The sequence below is a fragment of the Xiphophorus hellerii genome, chromosome 2, assembly GCF_003331165.1.
Source record: "Xiphophorus hellerii strain 12219 chromosome 2, Xiphophorus_hellerii-4.1, whole genome shotgun sequence".
Lineage (NCBI taxonomy): Eukaryota > Metazoa > Chordata > Actinopteri > Cyprinodontiformes > Poeciliidae > Xiphophorus > Xiphophorus hellerii.
Window position 1 is genome coordinate 32,834,852 of NC_045673.1, and position 20,034 is coordinate 32,854,885.

Below are 20,034 nucleotides of genomic sequence, written 5' to 3' on the forward strand. Positions count from 1 at the left end.
GTAGAGCTGGTCCAGTGTTCCACGACCAGGACGAAAACCACACTGCTCTTCCTGAATCCGAGGTTCGACTATCCGACGGACCCTCCTCTCCAGTACCCCTGAATAGACCTTGCCAGGGAGGCTTAAGAGTGTGACCCCTCTATAATTGGAGCACACCCTCCGGTCCCCCTTTTTGAACGGGAGGACCACCACCCCAGTCTGCCAATCCAGGGGAACTGCCCCCAATGTCCATGCGATATTGCAGTCGTGTCAGCCAACACAACCCTACAACATCCAGAGCCTTAAGGAACTCCGGGCGGATCTCATCCACCCCTGGGGCCTTGCCACCGAGGAGCTTTTTAACCACCTCGGCGACCTCGTCTCCAGAGATTGAAGAGCCCAACCCAGAGTCCCCAGGCTCAGCTTCCTCAATGGAAGGCATGTTGGTGGGATTGAGGAGGTCTTCGAAGTACTCTGCCCACCGGCCCACAACGTCCCGAGTAGAGGTCAGCAGCACACCATCCCCACTATAAACAGTGTTGGTGCTGCACTGCTTCCCCCCCCTGAGACACCGGATGGTGGACCAGAATCGCCTCGAAGCCGTAAGGAAGTCTTTCTCCATGGCCTCTCCAAACTCCTCCCATGCCCGAGTTTTTGCCTCAGCAACCACCCGAGCCGCATGTCGCTTCGCCCGCCGGTACCCATCAGCTGCTTCCGGAGTCCCACAGGCCAAAAAGGCCCGATAGGACTCCTTCTTCAGCCTGACGGCATCCCTCACCGAAGGTGTCCACCAACGGGTTCGAGGGTTGCCGCCGCGACACTCACCGACAACCTTGCGGCCACAGCTCCGATCAGCCGCCTCGACAATAGAGGCACGGAACATGGTCCACTCAGACTCCATGTCCCCCACCTCCCCCGGGACATGTTCGAAGTTTTGCCGGAGATGGGAGTTAAAGCTCCGTCTCACAGGGGATTCCGCCAGATGTTCCCAGCAGACCCTCACAACACGTTTGGGCCTGCCAGGTCTGACCGACTTCCTCCCCCACCACCGGAGCCAACTCACCACCAGGTAGTGGTCAGTGGACAGCTCCGCACCTCTCTTCACCCGAGTGTCCAAGACATATGGCCGCAGATCCGATGAAACGATGGCAAAGTCGATCATCGAACTGCGGCCTAGGGTGTCCTGGTGCCAAGTGCACATATGGACACCCTTATGCTTGAACATGATGTTCGTTATGGACAATCCATGATGAGCACAGAAGTCCAACAACAGAACACCGCTCGAGTTCAGATCGGGCGGACCGTTCCTTCCAACCACGCCCCTCCAGGTCTCACTGTCATTGCCCACGTGAGCGTTGAAGTCCCCCAGCAGAACAAGGGAGTCCCCAGGAGGAGCACTCTCCAGTACCCCCTCTAAGGACTCCAAAAAGGGTGGGTAATCTGAACTGTCGTTCGGCCCGTAATTACAAACGACAGTCAGGACCAGTCCCCCCACCCGTAGGCGGAGGGAGGCTACCCTCTCGTTCACCGGGGTAAACCCCAACGTACAGGCGCCGAGATGGGGAGCAACAAGTATGCCCACTCCTGCCCGACGCCTCTCACCCTGGGCAACTCCAGAGTGGAAGTATGTCCAGCCCCTCTCAAGGAGACTGGTTCCAGAACCAGAGCCATGCGTCGAGGTGAGACCGACTATTTCTAGCCGGAACCTCTCGACCTCACACACTAGCTCCGGCTCCTTCCCCACCAGAGAGGTGACATTCCACGTCCCAAGAGCCAGCTTCTGCAACCGAGGATCGGACCGCCAGGGTCCCCTCCCTTGGCCGCCACCCATCACACAATGCACCCGATCCCTTTGGCCCCTCTCACGGGTGGTGGGCCCATGGGAGGGGGGGCCCATGTTTCCTCTTCGGGCTGAGCCCGGCCGGGCTCCATGGGTAAAAGCCCGGCCACCAGGCGCTTGCCATCGTGCCCCCCCTCCAGGCCTGGCTCCAGAGTGGGGCCCCGGTGACCCGCGTCCGGGCGAGGGAACACCAAGTCCAAGGTTTTCATTCATCATTGGGGTCTTCGGGCTGCCCTTTGTCTGGTCCCTCACCTAGGACCTGTCTGCCTTGGGTGACCCTATCAGGGGCATGAAGCCCCAGACAGCATAGCTCCTAGGATCATTGGGGCACTCAAACCCCTCCACCACGATAAGGTAGCAGCCCAAGGAGAGGGTATCGTTTATCGCAATTATTTTTGAGACAATTAATCGCTCAGCAAAATTTGTTATCGTGACAGGCCTACATAGTGGTCACTACAGTGGACAGCTAAAAGCCATTTTCTTGTGCTTCTTGTGGATTTTTATGTTCTAAATGCACACAGACCACTGAAGTGGACACTAATGCATCATAAAATACACCGTCATCTACTGGCCATCAGCTGCAAATGCAAGAAATTATTTTTGTTAAATCCAACATGGCCGATAGACAAAAAAGCATGCCAACCGACCCGGTCTCTCCTTCTACTGTAGACGACTCTTGCAGGTAAAAAAAATATTGTGACATCAGATAACCCCTAAAGAACAATACTACTGATGTATCTTTCAAATAACAACTTTGCATTTGGAGAAAATTACAATTAATCACCTAAAAAAAAAAATTTAATATATATATATTTTTTTTACAAAATTGTTATGATGGTAGTTATAAATAGTACAATATCTTCCACTTTACTTGAGATAAGAGTTAACATTAATGACACTGTTACAGCATTTGACAATGTAATAACACCTAATGACGTCTTCATAACTTATGCTACTTGTTCCACTTTACTTGATGAAAGAGGAATTATTAATGACTCTGTTATTAAAGTATTTGACAGTGTAATAAAACTTAATGAAATCTTTATCATTGGTCCTACTTGTTCCACTTTATTTCAGGTAGGGGAAATATTAATACTGTGTTGTTAAACCTTTTGACAGTGTAATGACACTTAATGATCCAACTAGTCCAATCTTATAGACTAGTTACATTGGACTAGTCTTTAATTTTGGCTGACTAGTCCAATATTAACAATTCATTTTTTAATTAAATAAAAAAAGTATTTTCCCCTAATTTTTTAAGGGAAAATATTAATAACACACAATTATAATGATCTCGCTAAAATAAACCACAAATGACTTATAGTAGAATCTAAAGGTGGCTAAACTCATGGAATATATAAATAAAGAATTACACAAGACTCGGAACTCCTTCTGCTCATAGTCAAACGGGAAGAGAGTTTAATGCACATCTGCTGAACCACACATCACGTACACATCGTTACAGAAATCCACAATCTCTTGACTTCTACTTCTGATATTAGTTTTTTATAGAGTCATAGCTCTACTGGTGTATATTGGGAAGCCTCGACCAATGGCGTTGCTCTCCTCCATTTGTGTAGCACTTCTGGCTCCGTCTTACACTGGATGTGTATTGGATAGTCCGAGAATTAGGAGTTGGCCTTCTGGAATAATTAGAGACGTCTTGACCTCAACATCTGCTTCATATCAGAAGAACGATTAGTCAAATTGTTTGTTCCTTATCTGTCCAAACAGAGGTTCCTTCCCACGTCTCGAGCTCCGGCCCAATTCCTTTGCTGGCGAGCAGGGGAAGGAACTGTTGCCAGAACTTTCTTGCACATCAGCTTAAACTAACAACTTTCCTCTCTTTAGTGATTGCTATTCCACATCTCTCCAAATCTGAATTCCTTCCTGACTTCTAGGTCAGATTGACCCAGTCCATATGACACAGTACATTTCTTTTAGGCTAAAACATATCTTAGTGCAAACCAACCAAACAACATAATTTTTAACTATTAATATAATTATATTCCTCTACATACAGTACATACCAAAAGTTTGGACACACCTTTTAATTCAATGAGTTTCCTTTATTTTCATGACTACTGACATTGTAGATTCACACTGAAGGCATCAAAACTATGAATAACACATGTGGAAATATGCACTAAACAAAAAAAGTGTAAAACAACTGAAAATAGCCCTTATATTCTAGTTTCTTCAAAGTAGCAACCTTTTGCTGTGATTACTGCTTTGCACACACTCTGCATTTTCTTGATGAGCTTCAAGAGGTAGTCACCTGAAATGGTTTTCACTTCATAGCTGTGCCCTGCCAGGTTAATAAGTGGGATTTCTTGTCTTATAAATAGTCATGAAAATAAAGAAAACCCATTGAATTAGAAGGTGTGTCCAAACTTTTGCTCTGTACTGTATATAGTAATGTAATAAAACACAAAGATACATAACATTTTAAATGTTAATAATCAACAAATATTATGACTTGTCATAATGACATTTTGGTCTAGGTTAATATCAAGTTGTCATAACAAAGAAATTTTGAATAAAGTCAACTTTGCATGAAAAGTGTCAATATTTACCGAATGACAACAGTCATAAATATTCATGAAGACTTATTCAGGTTCATGACGGGTGTTATGTCATGTTTATGACAGTGTCATATCAATCTTATGCACACCCCTTCAAATAAAGTGTTACCGAAAAGTCACAGTTTAGAACGTGTCAAACTCAAGACCCGTGAGCCAAATCTGGCCCTCTAGATTCCAGACTTAACAATAAGTGTGCTTAAATATTACGTTATCAATCAAATCAATGCAGTTTTTATCTGTTTACTGCCAGATTATATTAATCAGTCCCTCCAGTTTCTTGAGAATTATTGTGGAAATTCATGCAAAATCAACAAGTCCTTGCACTTTTTGCACTAATACGTAGTTGGTCCAAAACTTTCTTACTTGTACTAAACAGCTACCTTAACCTTAATAGGATCTATACAGCGGGTAATAAAAAGTCGCTTTTGCGTCATAAACATGTGCAAATATTTCCGAATTAGTACCACAAACACTCTGATCTTAATTGTTTAAAAAAAATCACAAAAAGAATCCTGGAGGGACTGAAAATATGTTCAATAATATTATTTAATTTCAAGAATTCATTGATATTTTAACAGGTTGCCAACAAGGTTTTATCACTACATTCTGGCACAACCAGCCCTCTAAGAGCATTCATGATCTTGATTTGCCCAAAATGAAAATGAGTTTGCCACCTCTGGTTTAGAATGTAATAATAAATATTTCATTGGAAACAACTATACAGTATGTTGCCAGATGAAATAAGATCTGACTGTGATAAACAAGCAATACACGGTTGCAAATATTAATAGCCTTTTTTGTAATTGCATCAATTATTTTGGGAAAGACTTCTAGTTTCTCTTTGATTTTTGTGAACATCAAAAATTTGCAGGGCAGCTATGACACGATAAAGATAACGCTGAATAAGAAAAACTTCGCTTTTTTTCTAAGCCTAAAGTACATTTTAGGGATTCAACTAGCACTCTTATTTCTTACATTTTATTATTACTAGTAGACACCTACACACTGTCTCCACAGCTTCACGTTCCTGTGGCAGTGTGATGGAGTGCAGTCTGGGAAAGAGAAAGCAGCAAGAAAAGTTATAGAGGAAGAATACAAGTCATTGGGAGCAATCAGGTGATTACTTGGTCACTCATTCATAGACTAATTCAGTATCAAAAAATTGTATTACTAAGGGATGCTGCATAAATAATTCTTGCAGTTAGTTACACATTATTTCATCTATCTGCTATAATTGATTTTATCTATCCAGGCCTCAGGAGATCTTCACTGGCATGGTTTTCCTGCTGATGGTGGTGTTGTGGTTAACCAGATCTCCAGGTTTCATGCCTGGCTGGGCTTCTCTCTTCCCTCAGTGAGTCACATTTATTTGCATATCTTAATTCATATGTTTTATATATTTTTACACATCTATATTAAATCAGGAGTTCAGTCACACTTTGATTTGTTAAGTAAAAGGCAACTACTTGTTTCTTGATCACATCTCACCTCTCAACCAAGCATCTTCATTTGTGAACATTGTTGGGAGTAAAGCTGAGAAAATGCTGTAATTTCAGTCACTGTGTTCAGCTTCAGCTCCAACTGTCCAGCACCAGTGCAAGGTTTGAAAAGTCACAGCTCACAAATCATGGATGTGACTTGGCTGCTCACACTGCACATGTGTATGCATCCCATCTGACTCTTGAATTCATCCCACCAGGTGTTAATGGTAACAAAGCATCAAAGAAACAGTATGACACTGTCAAGTTCTTTTCTAATTTGTACAGCTTCCCCACTTGAAAAGGGATGGATAAATCGATGCAGACTTTTGTCAACAGGGTTTTACTCAAAGGACCAAGCAGTTTTCTTCATTTTATCCTCCATTTATTTAATGCGTGTCAGGACATTTCATGACTGGTCCAGAAGCAGGTAAAAACCTTTAAACAAACCCAAAAGAAGAAAAATAAATAATTACTAATCTGCATGTAAGTTTACATAAATTAATTTCACTCAAACTACAAAGCAAATGATGACAAACTATATAAACAATACTAAGCAAACCACTGTGAATCAAACCCACAAAGTAATTAAAGTTAAATGAACAAGTAACTAAACTTAAGTTCTCTAACTTTAAAGTACATTTCACATTAATATTTACAATTACATAATATTTTCATTTATTTAAATTGTTGAATCTTATTGTTGATGTTCTTGTTGACTTCCTGTTGTGGGCGGAGATTTACACAGGTGGGTGCAATCAGCTAATAAAAGGCCACAGGTTGCTCTGGTGAGCACTGCACTCAGGCCAAAAGAAACTGAAGACTATGTTGTTTTTCCTTCGTCACGGTCCGGCATTTCCAGCCCTTTGAAGATGACAGCGTCAACAGGTTGTGGGCCCAGAAAGGAGTTTGGAAGCCGATGGAACCGGTTATGCTTTGACGGAGATTAAAAGAAGTATGAGTTGTGGGAAACAAAGTTTTTGGCCCACTTACGTCTGCTTGAGCTGAAGAATACCATATTATTGAAGGACGAACCCGATGACGCGGAAGAAGACGCCACCAAAAACAAATAGGCGTATGCAGAATTAATTCAAGTCTTGGACGATAAGAGTCTTTCCCTTGTCATGGAGATGCTGCAGATGATGGCAGAAAAGCCTTAAAGATCCTCCGAGATCACTATGCTGGTTCGGGTAAGCCACGAGTGATTAGTCTGTATACGGAGCTGACGTCTCTTCAGAAAGGTGTCAGTGAGAACGTCACTGACTATATTATCCGAGCAGAATCTGCAATTACAGCAATTACAGCAGATTCTGCGTAATGCTGGAGAAGTTTTAAGTGATGGCCTGCTGACGGCAATGATTTTAAAAGGCCTGCCTGATGACTTCAAACCATTCTCTGTTTGTGTTACACAGAGTGAGGAAGAGTTAACTTTTGCCCAATTTAAAACGAAGCTGAGAAGCTATGAGAGCACAGAGAAGTTGTGTGTTGCTGGCTCAGCTGAAGATAGCGTGATGAAAGTTAAAGGAAGAGACAATTGGAGTATTAAACTCAGCTGTTACAACTGCGGCCAGAGAGGGCACAAAGCCCTGGACTGTCCTTCAACCTCGGGCGAGCGCAGAGAGCCGAAACAGTGGTGTGGTTTCTGCAAGAGCGCCACACATAAGTACGTAAATTGTCGGCGGAAAAGGCGAGACAAGGTCAAGCAAGCAATGGATGAGGAGGACCATACGTTTGCTTTCAAGGTGAAGCAGATCGACGATGCCCAGATCTATGGCACGAAGGTAAAGGGCCTCATGGTCGACTCTGGTGCAACAAAGCACATTGTGACCCACGCTTCAAAATTCACGGATTTCGACTCGACATTTAAGTCTCAGAGCCATATTTTGGAGTTGGCTGACGATGTGAGGGCCAGTGGCATCGCACTGAAGAAAGGCACCGCCAGAGTTCGTTTGAGAGACAGCAACGGCTGAATTGTGGAGATGATGTTAACGGACACTTTATACGTGCCGTCATTTTCTCAGGACATCTTTTCGGTTAAAGCTGCAACTGCCCAAGGAGCGACAGTCATCTTCAAAGATGGACAGAACCGACTCATCCATAAAAATGGTACGACTTTTGATATTGATGTTTATGATAGACTGTTTTATTTAAGTACTCTTACAGATGAGGTTGAAAAATGTAATGCCTGCTATGACATACAAACGTGGCATGAAATTTTAGGTCACTGTAACTATGATGATGTGTCAAAGTTGGAGGGTATTGCAGATGGAATGAAAATTAGAGGTAAAACTGAAAAACCTGATCTGAAATGTGAAGTATGCATAAAAGGTAAATTTGCTCAGACCAGGAGTAGAGATCCGGATGAAAAAGCTAAAGGTGCACTAGATCTTGTACATGCAGATCTGGCTGGACCAATAGAACCAGCTGCCAAGATATACCTTAGCTTTTACAGATGATTATTCAAGTGCTATTTTTACCTATTTTCTGAAAGTTAAGAGTGATACTGTTAAAGGGACAGAAAAGTTTATTGCAGATGTGGCACCTTATGGGAAGGTCAAATGTATAAGATCCGATAATGGAACTGAATTTATATCTAGAGAGTACCAATCATTGCTTAGTCAAAATGCCATTAGACATGAAACTTCAGCTCCTTATTCTCCCCATCAGAATGGGACAACTGAGAGAACATGGAGAACTAACTGTCTTTGAAATGGCAAGATTCATGTTAATTGAGAGTAATCTGCCTAAAGATTTATGGACATACGCAGTTCAGACGGCTGCTATTATTCGTAATAGATGTTACAACAGACGTGTTGAGCAGACTCCATATTACATGTTAACTGGAAAGAGACCTGACCTTTCAAAAATGAGAACTTTAGGATCTGAATGTTACGCATATAAATATGACAAGAAAAAGTTGGATCCATGTTGTAAAAAGAGAATTTTTGTTGGTTATGACAAAAATAGTCCTGCATATCTTGTCTTTTATCCAGATACAGGTAGAGTACTTAGGAATAGGCTGGTAAAGTTTTTAACAAAAAGTACCAATGAATGTGACACTCAGACTGATGATGACATAAATGGGAATATATTACTCAAGAAGAAAGTTGAAAGTGAGCAATCAAAACCAGATTTGAGAACAATTATCTCACAGGAGGTTAAAACTGAGACTTGTGACATAGATGGGAACTTGGGTCAAAGTGAATGTAATCTTGGTGCACGTTATCCTAAGAGAGAAAGGAGACCTCCTAAGTATTACACAGATCAGGATTATGAAATGAAATGTGAGGATGATCAAGCACACATGAACATTGACTATTGTTATAGGATCGCATGTGATGTGCCTAAGACAGTGGAAGAAGCTATGAGCTCACCACAATCAGAACTATGGGCTAAAGCTATGAAGGATGAAATGGATTCTTTGATGGAGAATAATACTTACAGCCTAACTTCATTACCTGAGGGTAAGCAAGCAGTGGGGGGCAGATGGGTATTCACTATTAAAGAAAATCCTGTTGAGACACTTTATAAGGCTACATATGTAGCAAAAGGCTATAGTCAGGTTGCTGTATTGATTATAATGAGACTTTTTCCCTGACTGCTGATATGACATCTGTGCGTGTTCTAATGCAGCTTGCTGCTCAATATGATTTGGAATTGCACCAAATGGATGTCAAAACAGCATATTTACATGCCCCTATCGATTGTGAAATATTTTTAGAACAACCTGAAGGATTTGAGGTGGTAACAGAGACAGGAGAAAAATTAGTCTGTAAACTTAATAAGTCACTTTATGGTCTGAAACAGTCAGGACGAAATTGGAATAAAATGTTACATGATTTCCTTATTGAAAATAACTTTGTGCAGAACCCTGCTGACTATTGTGTTTACAGTAAAGAAAATGAACATGAGAGAGTGATCTTGATTATTTGAGTTGATGACCTTATTATTGCAGCTAGTAATGATCAAATACTCAAAAGCGTGAAGAAAATGTTGGCTGCTAAGTTTAAAATTAAAGATCTTGGAAAACTTAAACATTTTCTAGGAATTGATTTTACACAGAATCATTGTCAAGTAAAAATGAACCAGAAAAGATGCATCATAAAAATCTTGGAGAGGTTTGACATGGCTAACTACAAACCAAGGTCAACCCTATGTGAAAATAAAATGAAGTTTGACAGTGAAGGTCAACCTGCTGATCATAAAAAGTATCGTGAAGTAGTGGGGAGTTTGATCTATGTAATAATGAGCACTAGGCCAGACTTGAGTTTTATTGTCAGTAAGTTGTCACAATATTTGTGTGAACCAAAAGAACAACATTGGGTTGCAGCAAAGCATGTATTGAGGTACCTGAAATGTACACTAAATCAGGAATTATGCTTCAAGAAAAATGATCTAAATCTTAAACTTGTGGCATACTGTGATGCAGACTGGGCAGGAGACCAGAAGGACAGACGAAGTAAGACTGGTTACTGTTTTAGTCTATCTGAAACTGGACCCATTATTTCCTGGAAATCTAAATAGCAATCCACAGTTTCTTTATCTACATGTGAAGCTGAATATATTGCTTTGGCTGCTGCTGCACAGTAAAGTATTTATCTTGTGAATCTAATGAATGGAATGGACTTTGGATGTGAATATTCGCCTGTGACCGTTTTTGAGGACAATCAAGGTGCAATTGCTCTTTCTAAAAGTCCGATCTATCGTCAAAAATTAAAACACATTGACATTCGATATCACTTTATTCGGTCAGCACTCAGTGATGGAAAAATAACTCTCTCTTACTGTCCAACAACAGAAATGGTGGCTGATATTTTAACAAAGCCTGTAACTAAAATGAGAATGGACAAATTTGTATGTTTTATTTTTGGTATGTAAATGTAAAGCAATGAAATGTAAATGTATTATGTCAACATAAGAACAAGTGGGGGTGTTGAATCTGATGTTCTTGTTGACTTCCTGTTGTGGGCGGAGATTTACACAGGTGGGTGCAATCTGCTACTAAAAGGCCACAGGTTGCTCTGGTGAGTACTGCACTCAGGCCAAACGAAACTGAAGGCTATGTTGTTTTTCCTTCGTCACGGTCCAGCATTTCCAGCCCTTTAAAGATGGCAGCGTCAACATAAATATATAAATATCTACCTTTCAATATTAGTCATAAATATTTATTTTATAAATATAAATAGCTTCAAAGTTGTTATTCTTCTTAATCTAATGCTAAATTGATTAATAGTTAAATTTAACACCCAACAACAACTCAACAATCAGTTTGATCATTAAAATCAGTCAATCAGCTCCAGACTTCTTCTCCACCGCTTCAGTTTAGACGTTGCGGTTAATAGGTGTTAATTGGCCGGTAAAGCTGGAGGCCAGCTGGCGGTACGTGAGTGACCTTGCAGTCCGATCTCGCAATAATACAGCTTCTTTCTTACCGGCTGCCTCTCCGCCCGTCTACAGATTCGTCCAGATCTGCACAAATCGACCAGGATCTCTGATCAAAAGAGTCCTCAAAATCCAGTTCTCTTTGTTTGGCTTTCTCTTCCGCTTTTTTCCCCCTTGTCCGTCCCTCTTCTAGGTCCGTGTGGAACACAGTGAACGCATGTCTTTTTTTTTTTCTGATTTGACTTCACAGACACCATTACCTCACTGCAGATAAAGCACCCGGAGGCATTTTACGTGGTTCAGGGAGACTTTAATCACATAAAACTAATGGACACTCTGCCCGGTTTTTACCAGCATGTCACCTTTAGAATAGAATAGAATAGAATTCAACTTTATTGTCATTGCACTGTCACAAGTACAAGCAACGAGATGTAGTTTGCATCTATCCAGAAGTGCTCTACGAGATATAAATATTTATTTACAGATGTACAAGACTATGTATGTATGGACTATAAGGGGTTATAGCAAGAGATATAGATATTGTGTATGAATATAAATATGGGAGCTATATGCACAGATTATACAGATTATACAAGAATGTTAGGGAATGGATTATAGATAAATAATGGCAGATAAAATTTACAGGTTGTATGTGTGTGTGAAGAAAACAGTCCGTGATGTGTGTGTGTGTGAGGATAGTCCATGTGTTATTGTTGTATGAGAGGATAGGGGAGTACAGTCCTTATAGTTTATGTTTTATGTCAGGAGGCGTTCAAAAGAGTGACAGCTGTGGGGAAGAAGCTGTTCCGGTGCCTGGTGGTTCTGGTCCGTAGGCTTCTGTAACGCCTCCCAGAGGACAGGAGGGAAAAGAGTGTGTGTGCTGGGTGAGTGGAGTCCTTTGTGATTTTCCCGGCCCTTTTCAAACACCGCTTCCTGTAGATGTCCTTGATGGCAGGGAGCGGTGCCCCGGCGATATACTGGGCAGTTTTCACCACCCTCTGCAGCGCCTGCCGGTCGGAGACAGAGCAGTTCCCGTACCAAGTTGTAATACAGTTGGTGAGGATGCTCTCAATGGTGCAGCGGTAGAAGTTCGTGATGATCTCTGAGGACAGGTGGTTCTTCCTCAGGGTCCTCATGAAGAAGAGGCGCTGATGCGCCTTCTTAATGAGTTTGGAGCAGCTGGTCGTCCAAGTCAGGTCCTCGGAGATGTGGACTCCCAGGAACTTAAAGGTGTCCACACGCTCCACCACTGTCCCCTTAATGTGGATGGGTGGATGTGGTTCAGCGTTCCTCCCGAAGTCCACGATAAGCTCCTTGGTCTTCTCGGTGTTCAGCTGCAGGTTGTTTTTGTCGCACCACTCAGCCAGACGGTCTACCTCCTCCCTGTAAGCAGCCTCGTCATTATCTCTGATGAGGCCGATCACCGTGGTGTCGTCTGCGAACTTGATAATGGCGTTAGAGCCATGGACAGGTCTGCAGTCGTAGGTGAATAGGGAGTAGAGGAAGGGAGTCATCACACAGCCTTGTGGCACTCCGGTGTTTATGATGATGGTGGATGAGAAGTGGTTGTCCAGCCGGACATGTTCAGGTCGACTGGTCAGGAAGTCGAGCAACCAGTTACACATGAGTGGACTGATGCCGAGGTCTGTGAGTTTGGTAATGAGTTGTGATGGGATGACAGTGTTGAATGCTGAACTAAAATCTAAGAACAGCAGTCTGGCGTAAGTGTTCTTACTGTCCAAGTGAGAAAGGACAGAGTGCAGCGCTATAGAGACTGCATCCTCTGTGCTCCTGTTCTGCCTGTATGCAAATTGGTGGGGGTCTAGTGTGGGGGGGAGACAGGATCTGAGGTGTGCTAGGACCAGCCGCTCCAAGCACTTGGTAATGATGGGGGTAAGGGCTACCGGGCGGTAGTCATTGAGTCTGGTTGGGTTGGGATTCTTGGGGATTGGGACGATGGAGGTAGACTTGAAGCAGGTCGGTACCACAACGCGGGCCAGGGACAGGTTAAAGATGTCCATCAGCACTGCTGCCAGCTCCCCAGAGCACGTTCTGAGGACACGTCCAGGTATGCCATCAGGACCCGCAGCCTTGTGGAATTTAATCCTGCTCAGAGCCGCTCCTACGTCAGTGGGGAGGAAAGTCAGTGGCTGTTGGCCTGGGGTGGTAGCTGCTTTGGTTGCAGTTGTGGTATTCCCTCTCTCAAAACGAGCATAGAAGTTGTTAAGTTCGTTGAGGAAGGAGACATCAGTAGAAGCGGGGATGGTATTGGGGTTCTTGTAGTCTGTGAGAATCTGAAGGCCTTGCCACATTCGTCGGGGGTTGGCGTTAGAAAAATGATCCTCCACCTTCTTTTTGTAGTGGTGTTTGGCCTTCTTGATTCCCTTCTTCAGCTCAGCCCTGGCTGCACTGTAAGTCTGTGCATCCCCTGACCTGAAGGCGATGTTGCGAGCCTTCAGCAGGAGACGAACGTCTCGGTTCATCCAGGGTTTCTGGTTGGGGTACATGGTAATGCGTTTGCAGGTGGTGACACGTTCTATGGTGGTGGAAATATGGTTCAGTACAGATGAGGCGTACTGATCCAAGTCTGTATGGTGGAAAATAGTCCAATCTGTATTCCTGAACTGGTCCTGGAGCACAGCGTCTGAGCCCTCTGGCCACACCTTTACTGTCCTCACGGTAGGTTTCACACGTTGGATGAGTGGTAAGTACCGAGGTGTGAGAAACAGGGAGAGATGGTCTGATTGTCCGATGTTGGGGAGGGGTGTCACATTGTAGGCTCCAGCCAGATTGGAGTAGACATGGTCCAGGGTCTTGTCTCCTCTGGTGTGGCAGGAGACATGTTGGTGGAATCTGGGAAGAACTGTCTTCAAGTTGGAGTGATTGAAATCACCCGCAACAATAAAAGCAGCCTCGGGGTATTTGGTTTGGTGTTTGCTAATAGCCACATAGAGTTCTTTCATGGCTAGCTTGGCATTAGCATCCAGGGGGGTGTACACGGCAGTGAGGATGATCAAAGTGAATTCCCTTGGGAGGTAATAAGGTCTGCATTTGACCATTAAAAACTCCACATTCTGTGAGCAGTGACTCTCGGTAGTAGCAGAGTCTGTGCACCAAGCTTTGTTAATATAAATGCACAAACCTCCGCCTCTGGTCTTGCCGGAGTCATCTGCTGTCCTGTCGGCTCGGTGTGTGTGGCGTCCACTTAGCTGGATAGCATTGTCCGGGCAGCTGTTGTTTAGCCATGTTTCGGTGAAAAACATGACATTTGAGTCCATAATCCGTCTGTCACTCGTGATGGATAGTCGTAACTCGTCCATTTTATTAGCCAGAGAACGGACATTGGTGAGGAAAATGCTGGGTAAAGGGAGCCGGTGTGGTGTTAGCTTTAGCCTAGCTCGCACCCCTCCACGCTTACCCCGCCTTTGTTTATGTTCTCATCGCGGCCTGCGTACACTTCCACCCGGCGGAAGAAGTGAGCAGCCTCCGGTGTTCTGGAGATCTCTGGGATGAGTCGGAGATCGGTGATCATAGAGTCAAAATTGTAGCTCCAAAGGTCCAGAAGTTCGTGTCTGCTGTAGTGCAGCAACGCTGTGCAATCCTGAAAAAAAAGTCCAGTCATGAATAGATAAAAAACCACTAAAGAGCAGATTCTGGAGAGACTCTGAGCCTTGCGTTGTTCACGCGCCGCCATCTTGGTGACATGGACTTTCCAACATGGGGAGACAACATTCTGGTCTGTGTGTACACCAACATTTACAGTGCATACAGAGCTCTTCCTTTCCACCATCTTGGCCTCTCCAACCACATTTTTATCCTGGTGATGCCAGCATATCGTCTGCTGGTGAGACAGATAAAGCCAACGCAGAAGACAGTCACTGTGTGGCCCAGGGATGCAACCTCTGTGCTCAGGACTGTTTTCAGTGCACAGACTGGCAGGTTTTCAGAGCGGTGGATACTTATGAGGGAGAGATGGACCTGAAGTACACCTCTTTGCTTCTGGGCTTCATCTCCAAGTATACTGATGAAGTTACCACCACCAAGACAGTAACATTTTACCAGATCTGACTGTGATATACAAGTCACAGTCAGATGCAGGGGTGGGAGATGAGGTGAGAGTTCTGCTGAAAAGCTGGGGATGCGGTGATAAGGACAGGTGAGGCATCAGCACTCCGAGAAGAAAGGAAAGAACTGACTGCTGGCATCGCGAGGGCCAAAGTCACATACGCCCAGAAAGCTCAAGGTCTCTTCACCACCAATGACCCCCCGGCACATGTGAAAAGAATTCAAGTGCATCACAATCTACAACATCAGGGATGCACAATGCCCAAGGGACCCTTCACTGTCAGATGCACTCTTCAACACCATCATCACACTGACCCGGATGCAGAAGCTCTCCTCTCTTGGACTAAATCCCACACTGGGGAACTGGATTCTGGACTTCCTGACCAACAAACCTCAGACTGTAAGGATCCATAACACTGTCTCCTCCTCCCTCAACCTCAGGACAGGCTTGCTGCAAGGCTGCATGCTGAGAGCCCTCCTCTTCACTCTGCTGATATATGACTGCTCGGCAAGACAATCCAGCTTTCATATAGTGAAGTTTGCTGACAACACTGCAATAGTGCGATGCATCACGAACAGTGATGAGTCCAATTACAGAGAGGAGGTGGAACACCTGGTGCAGAGACAATAACCTCTGCATTAATGTGAAGAAGACCAAGGAGATGGAGGTGGATTTCAGAAGGGACAAGGATCCTCCTTCATCCCCTGTACATCAGAGGAGCAGCTGTGGAGGTGGTCTCCAGCTACAGGTACCTGTGTCCATATATCTAGTAACCTCACCTGGAGTACCAACACCTCCCATCTGGTTGGGAAGGCCCACCAGCATTTCTGCTTCCTCAGGAAGCTGCAGAGAGCTGGACTTCGAACTGAGGAGCTTCTGTCGCTGTGTGATGGAAAGTGTTCTCTGCAGATGCATCACCGCAAAGCCTTCCAGTGAGAGGAATGCTCTGCAGCGAGTGGTTAAGGACGCACAGAGGACTGGGGGGAGCAGACTTTCCTCTACATATCATAATTCAGGAGGAGGGCGTGCAACATCATGAAGGATTCCACCCATCCTGCGCACAGACAGTTCCTGCTGCTCCCTTCAGGCAGGACGCTGAGGAGCATCCAAAGCAAGACCACCAGAAACAGTTTCTAACCTTCAGCTGTCAAATTGCTGAACTCAAACTGCACTTAATTCAGCTACATCTTACTTTTTAAATTAATTTATTTATTTACACACATATGTAGTATAGTGTACGCCATTACTTATCCATTTGAATTCTTGGTCTGGGACTTGAGTTTGAATTTTATACCACAAGCAAGCAATTGCGAAATAGTATGACAATAAAAATCCTTTATTCCTCGAGTCATTGAATCTGAAACTGCAAAGAAGACAAAGGTGAAACTGGGAAAATTAGAGAAAAACAAAGGTGCTTCATTGGCATTTGTTGTGATTCTGTTTTGAAAAATGTGTAATTAAAAAAAGCTGCTTTTATGCTTCCGCTTTCATATTGGTGCATGTGAAGTGTGAGAGGTTAGGACAAATTTGGCTGGTGGCGCTACTTTAAAAGTGTGATACCCTCATAAAGGGCAACCAGAATTTGAAATGGATTTGATTTTCGTGGGACTGTACAATTGCTGATAAGGGCTGATCAAGAGATCTTGGTCACTTCTCGTTGCCCTCTATATACTACATGACTTTAAAGACCCTCAGTGTGACTATTCTGATTACAACTTTTTAATCTGTTTTTCCAATCATGCTCAGAACTGAAGAGGCAATAGGCAAATGTCTTCTAGAAACAAAAAAAGTTTAGTGCCCTTCTACTCAAACACTTATAATGTTATAATGTCCTGGATGAATGAGAATCTACACCAACATTAATTTCTTTCTTCTTCTCTTTGATAGTCACTCAGGCTACATCACAGATGCTACTGTGGCCCTGCTGCTGGGTTTCTTGTTTTTTATCGTCCCTGCCCATGGACCTGACAAGAAATATGGTAATAATATGGTAATATTATTGAAAATGTAATCAAGAGGCTGTACAAATATAATAATCTTTTTGGAACATATTTAAATAGCTGACTTAGTCATGGGTGGAAATTCTACTTAAATGATCTTCCAAAAGAAAAGTCAAGCTGCTTCTGTGAAGTACAAACTGATGTACCTCTGTGGAAATCTACCAAGGATAAAATAAAAAGTAGCCAAAATTAACAGAGCATAGGTGTTAATTAATCTCAAACTAGTTGTGCTGAGTTTAATACAAAACTTTACAATCCATATTCTGACTTTCCTGCATGCCAGAACATTGTTTAAACTAGACAAATATGGTGCATTATATAACAAACTGTTAGGTTGTAGCCAATAGATATACTTCTTATATTTGGCAATATACTACTATATTGCTAAAAATATTCGCTCACCTGCCTTGACTCACATATAAGCTTAAGTGACATCCCATTTCTTACCCATAGGGTTCAATATGATGTCGATCCACTCTTTCAACCCTTTAAAAAAGGCAGTCTACGTTTAGGAGAGTGTTTATGGGGATTTTTGACCATTCTTCCAGAAGCGCACTTATGAAGTCGCATACTGAAGTTGAATGAGAAGGCTCTCAGTCTCCACTCTAATTCATGCCAAAGGTGTTCTATTGGGTTGAGGTCAGGATTCTGTACAGACCAGTCAAGTTCATCCACACCAGGCTCTGCTATCCATGTCTTTATGGACCTTGCTTTGTGCACTGGTGCACAGTCATGTTTTAAGAGGGAAGGGACAGATTCAAACTGTTCTCACAAGTTTGGAAGCATGGGATTGTTCAAAATGCCTTGGTATGTTGAAGCATTCAGAGTTCCTTTTGCTGGAACTAAGGGGCCAAGTCCAGCTCCTGAAAAACAATCCCACACTATAATCCACATGATCACAGGGATACAAAGCCTTCCACCATTTAAATGTGGTAATTATATAGATGGGACTTCCAAACCTATGTGTTTAAAACACAGGTTGTAAAAAGAAATTAAATCAAACTGAAGAGTATTAATAAGCAAATAAATGACATTCTTGATGGTAATATCTACATGTTTTGAACCGTTAACTATTTGTGCATATTACATAAAAATATAACTACATTTTTCTCTGCTGATACAGAGGCCATGATCTCCTGGGACGAATTTCAAGCCTTGATGCCATGGAAGGTTGCCCTGCTGGTTGGTGGAGGATTTGCACTTGCCGAAGGAGCAAAGGTTGTGTTTACCTTTTCGAGTGAAATGCCTCAAATTCACCACAATATATGCCGATCATACGTCAGCAGACACAATTCACTAATACTCATCATAATCATAAATTTAATCAATGACTTCAGTCAAAAATTTTTTAAATGTTCTGTAGTTTGTTTACCTGAGCTCAGGAGTGTTCTGAGCAGGGGTTGCATTAATGGAATATTTTCCTTATTTGACCATTGTTTTTTTTTTAAACGACGAAAAAGTTTGCCCATCTGTCATTTCGACAGTATACATTATAGGCCAAGCAGAGATTACGTTAAAAACATAACATTCAGTCCGTTATAATATAAGGTTTTCAGTCTTGATATTTATTTCGCGGTTATTAATCAGCGCTCCCCTGAACACAGTGGTGGTTGATTAGCCGATTTAAACTCCTGCTCTGCTAGTCAGTCGGTCTTTGAGTCGCACAGAATGGCGCAAAACTTAGTTGAAACAATAATTACTGAGATTATTAATTTTGTTGGGTTATTAATTTGATCACGTTTTGTTGATTTTTTTTTCTTAGTAAAGTTACAAATGTTTTGGACCTTATGATCAGAGGACGTGCTGGTCTCAGCCTCCTGGCGGCTTTCAGTTTGTCACCTAGTGCCGAGATCAACTCAAAACCTTCCATGATCAACGTATTGAGCTTAACATTAGCATGCTCCTCATGCTAATGAGGAGCATAATTATATGCTCCTCATTAGGAGCATAAATGAATGCATAATTATATGCTCCTCATTAGCATATAATTATTTACCTTTTTTCCCAGTTTTGGGGAAAACGGATAAATGAAAAAAGGAAAACTGAAAAAGAATTAATGAAAACGGAAAATTTAAAATGGATAAATGAAAATAGGAAAATGATAAATAAAAATGGGAAAATAGGGAAAAGAAAAATGAAAAAACAGGAAAGGATAAATGAAAAAGAAAAATTGAAAAAGGATAAATGAAAATGGGAAAATAGGGAAAATTAAAAAAGGCCAGGCAGAAATAAATCTGGGAATAAATAAAAGTATAAATGAATAAATATAAATGAGAATAAAGATGCCAATTACTCATTAATTTATTTTCCCTATTTATTTATTTACTTTTGGCTGAAATGGCTCTCCATATATAATCTGTATTAAAATATTTAACTACTTCCAGGACCTGAGCTGATATTGATAGACTCGATTGGATCTGCTGTGCACATGCATAGTGTTGGAAGCGCCTTACATGTTGAGACTAGTGAGTTATTTTGCGCCTCACCATGAGAAAATAAATGTTTTCACAACTTTGGCTCGATGACCAGATGACAAAGAAGTACTTTGTAAAGTATGCAGGAAAATATACAAACCTGACCTGGACTGTGATCAAACCAAACCAAGTGGAGCATCTACCGTTCACTCTTCGCAGGGGAGCAGATCCCTATTTCGTTTTTGGTGCGACACGAAGCGATGCAGCTTCAAGCTCAGCTACAAGTATAA

At 42.6% G+C, this 20,034-nt stretch overlaps 1 protein-coding gene across 1 annotated transcript in view; it reads left to right on the forward strand.

Annotated features, from left to right (window-relative positions):
• The window catches only part of slc13a1 (solute carrier family 13 member 1), a 37,520-nt gene extending 18,296 nt beyond the window's left edge, over positions 1 to 19,224 (forward strand). Inside the window, exons 10-13 of the mRNA XM_032577280.1 lie at positions 5,422 to 5,520; positions 5,657 to 5,758; positions 17,218 to 17,309; positions 18,454 to 19,224. Of these exons, the coding sequence (XP_032433171.1) occupies positions 5,422 to 5,520; positions 5,657 to 5,758; positions 17,218 to 17,309; positions 18,454 to 18,872 (712 nt within the window). The 3' untranslated portion in view covers positions 18,873 to 19,224. The remainder of the gene's footprint in view (positions 1 to 5,421; positions 5,521 to 5,656; positions 5,759 to 17,217; positions 17,310 to 18,453) is intronic.
• The last annotated feature ends 810 nt before the right edge of the window (positions 19,225 to 20,034 follow it).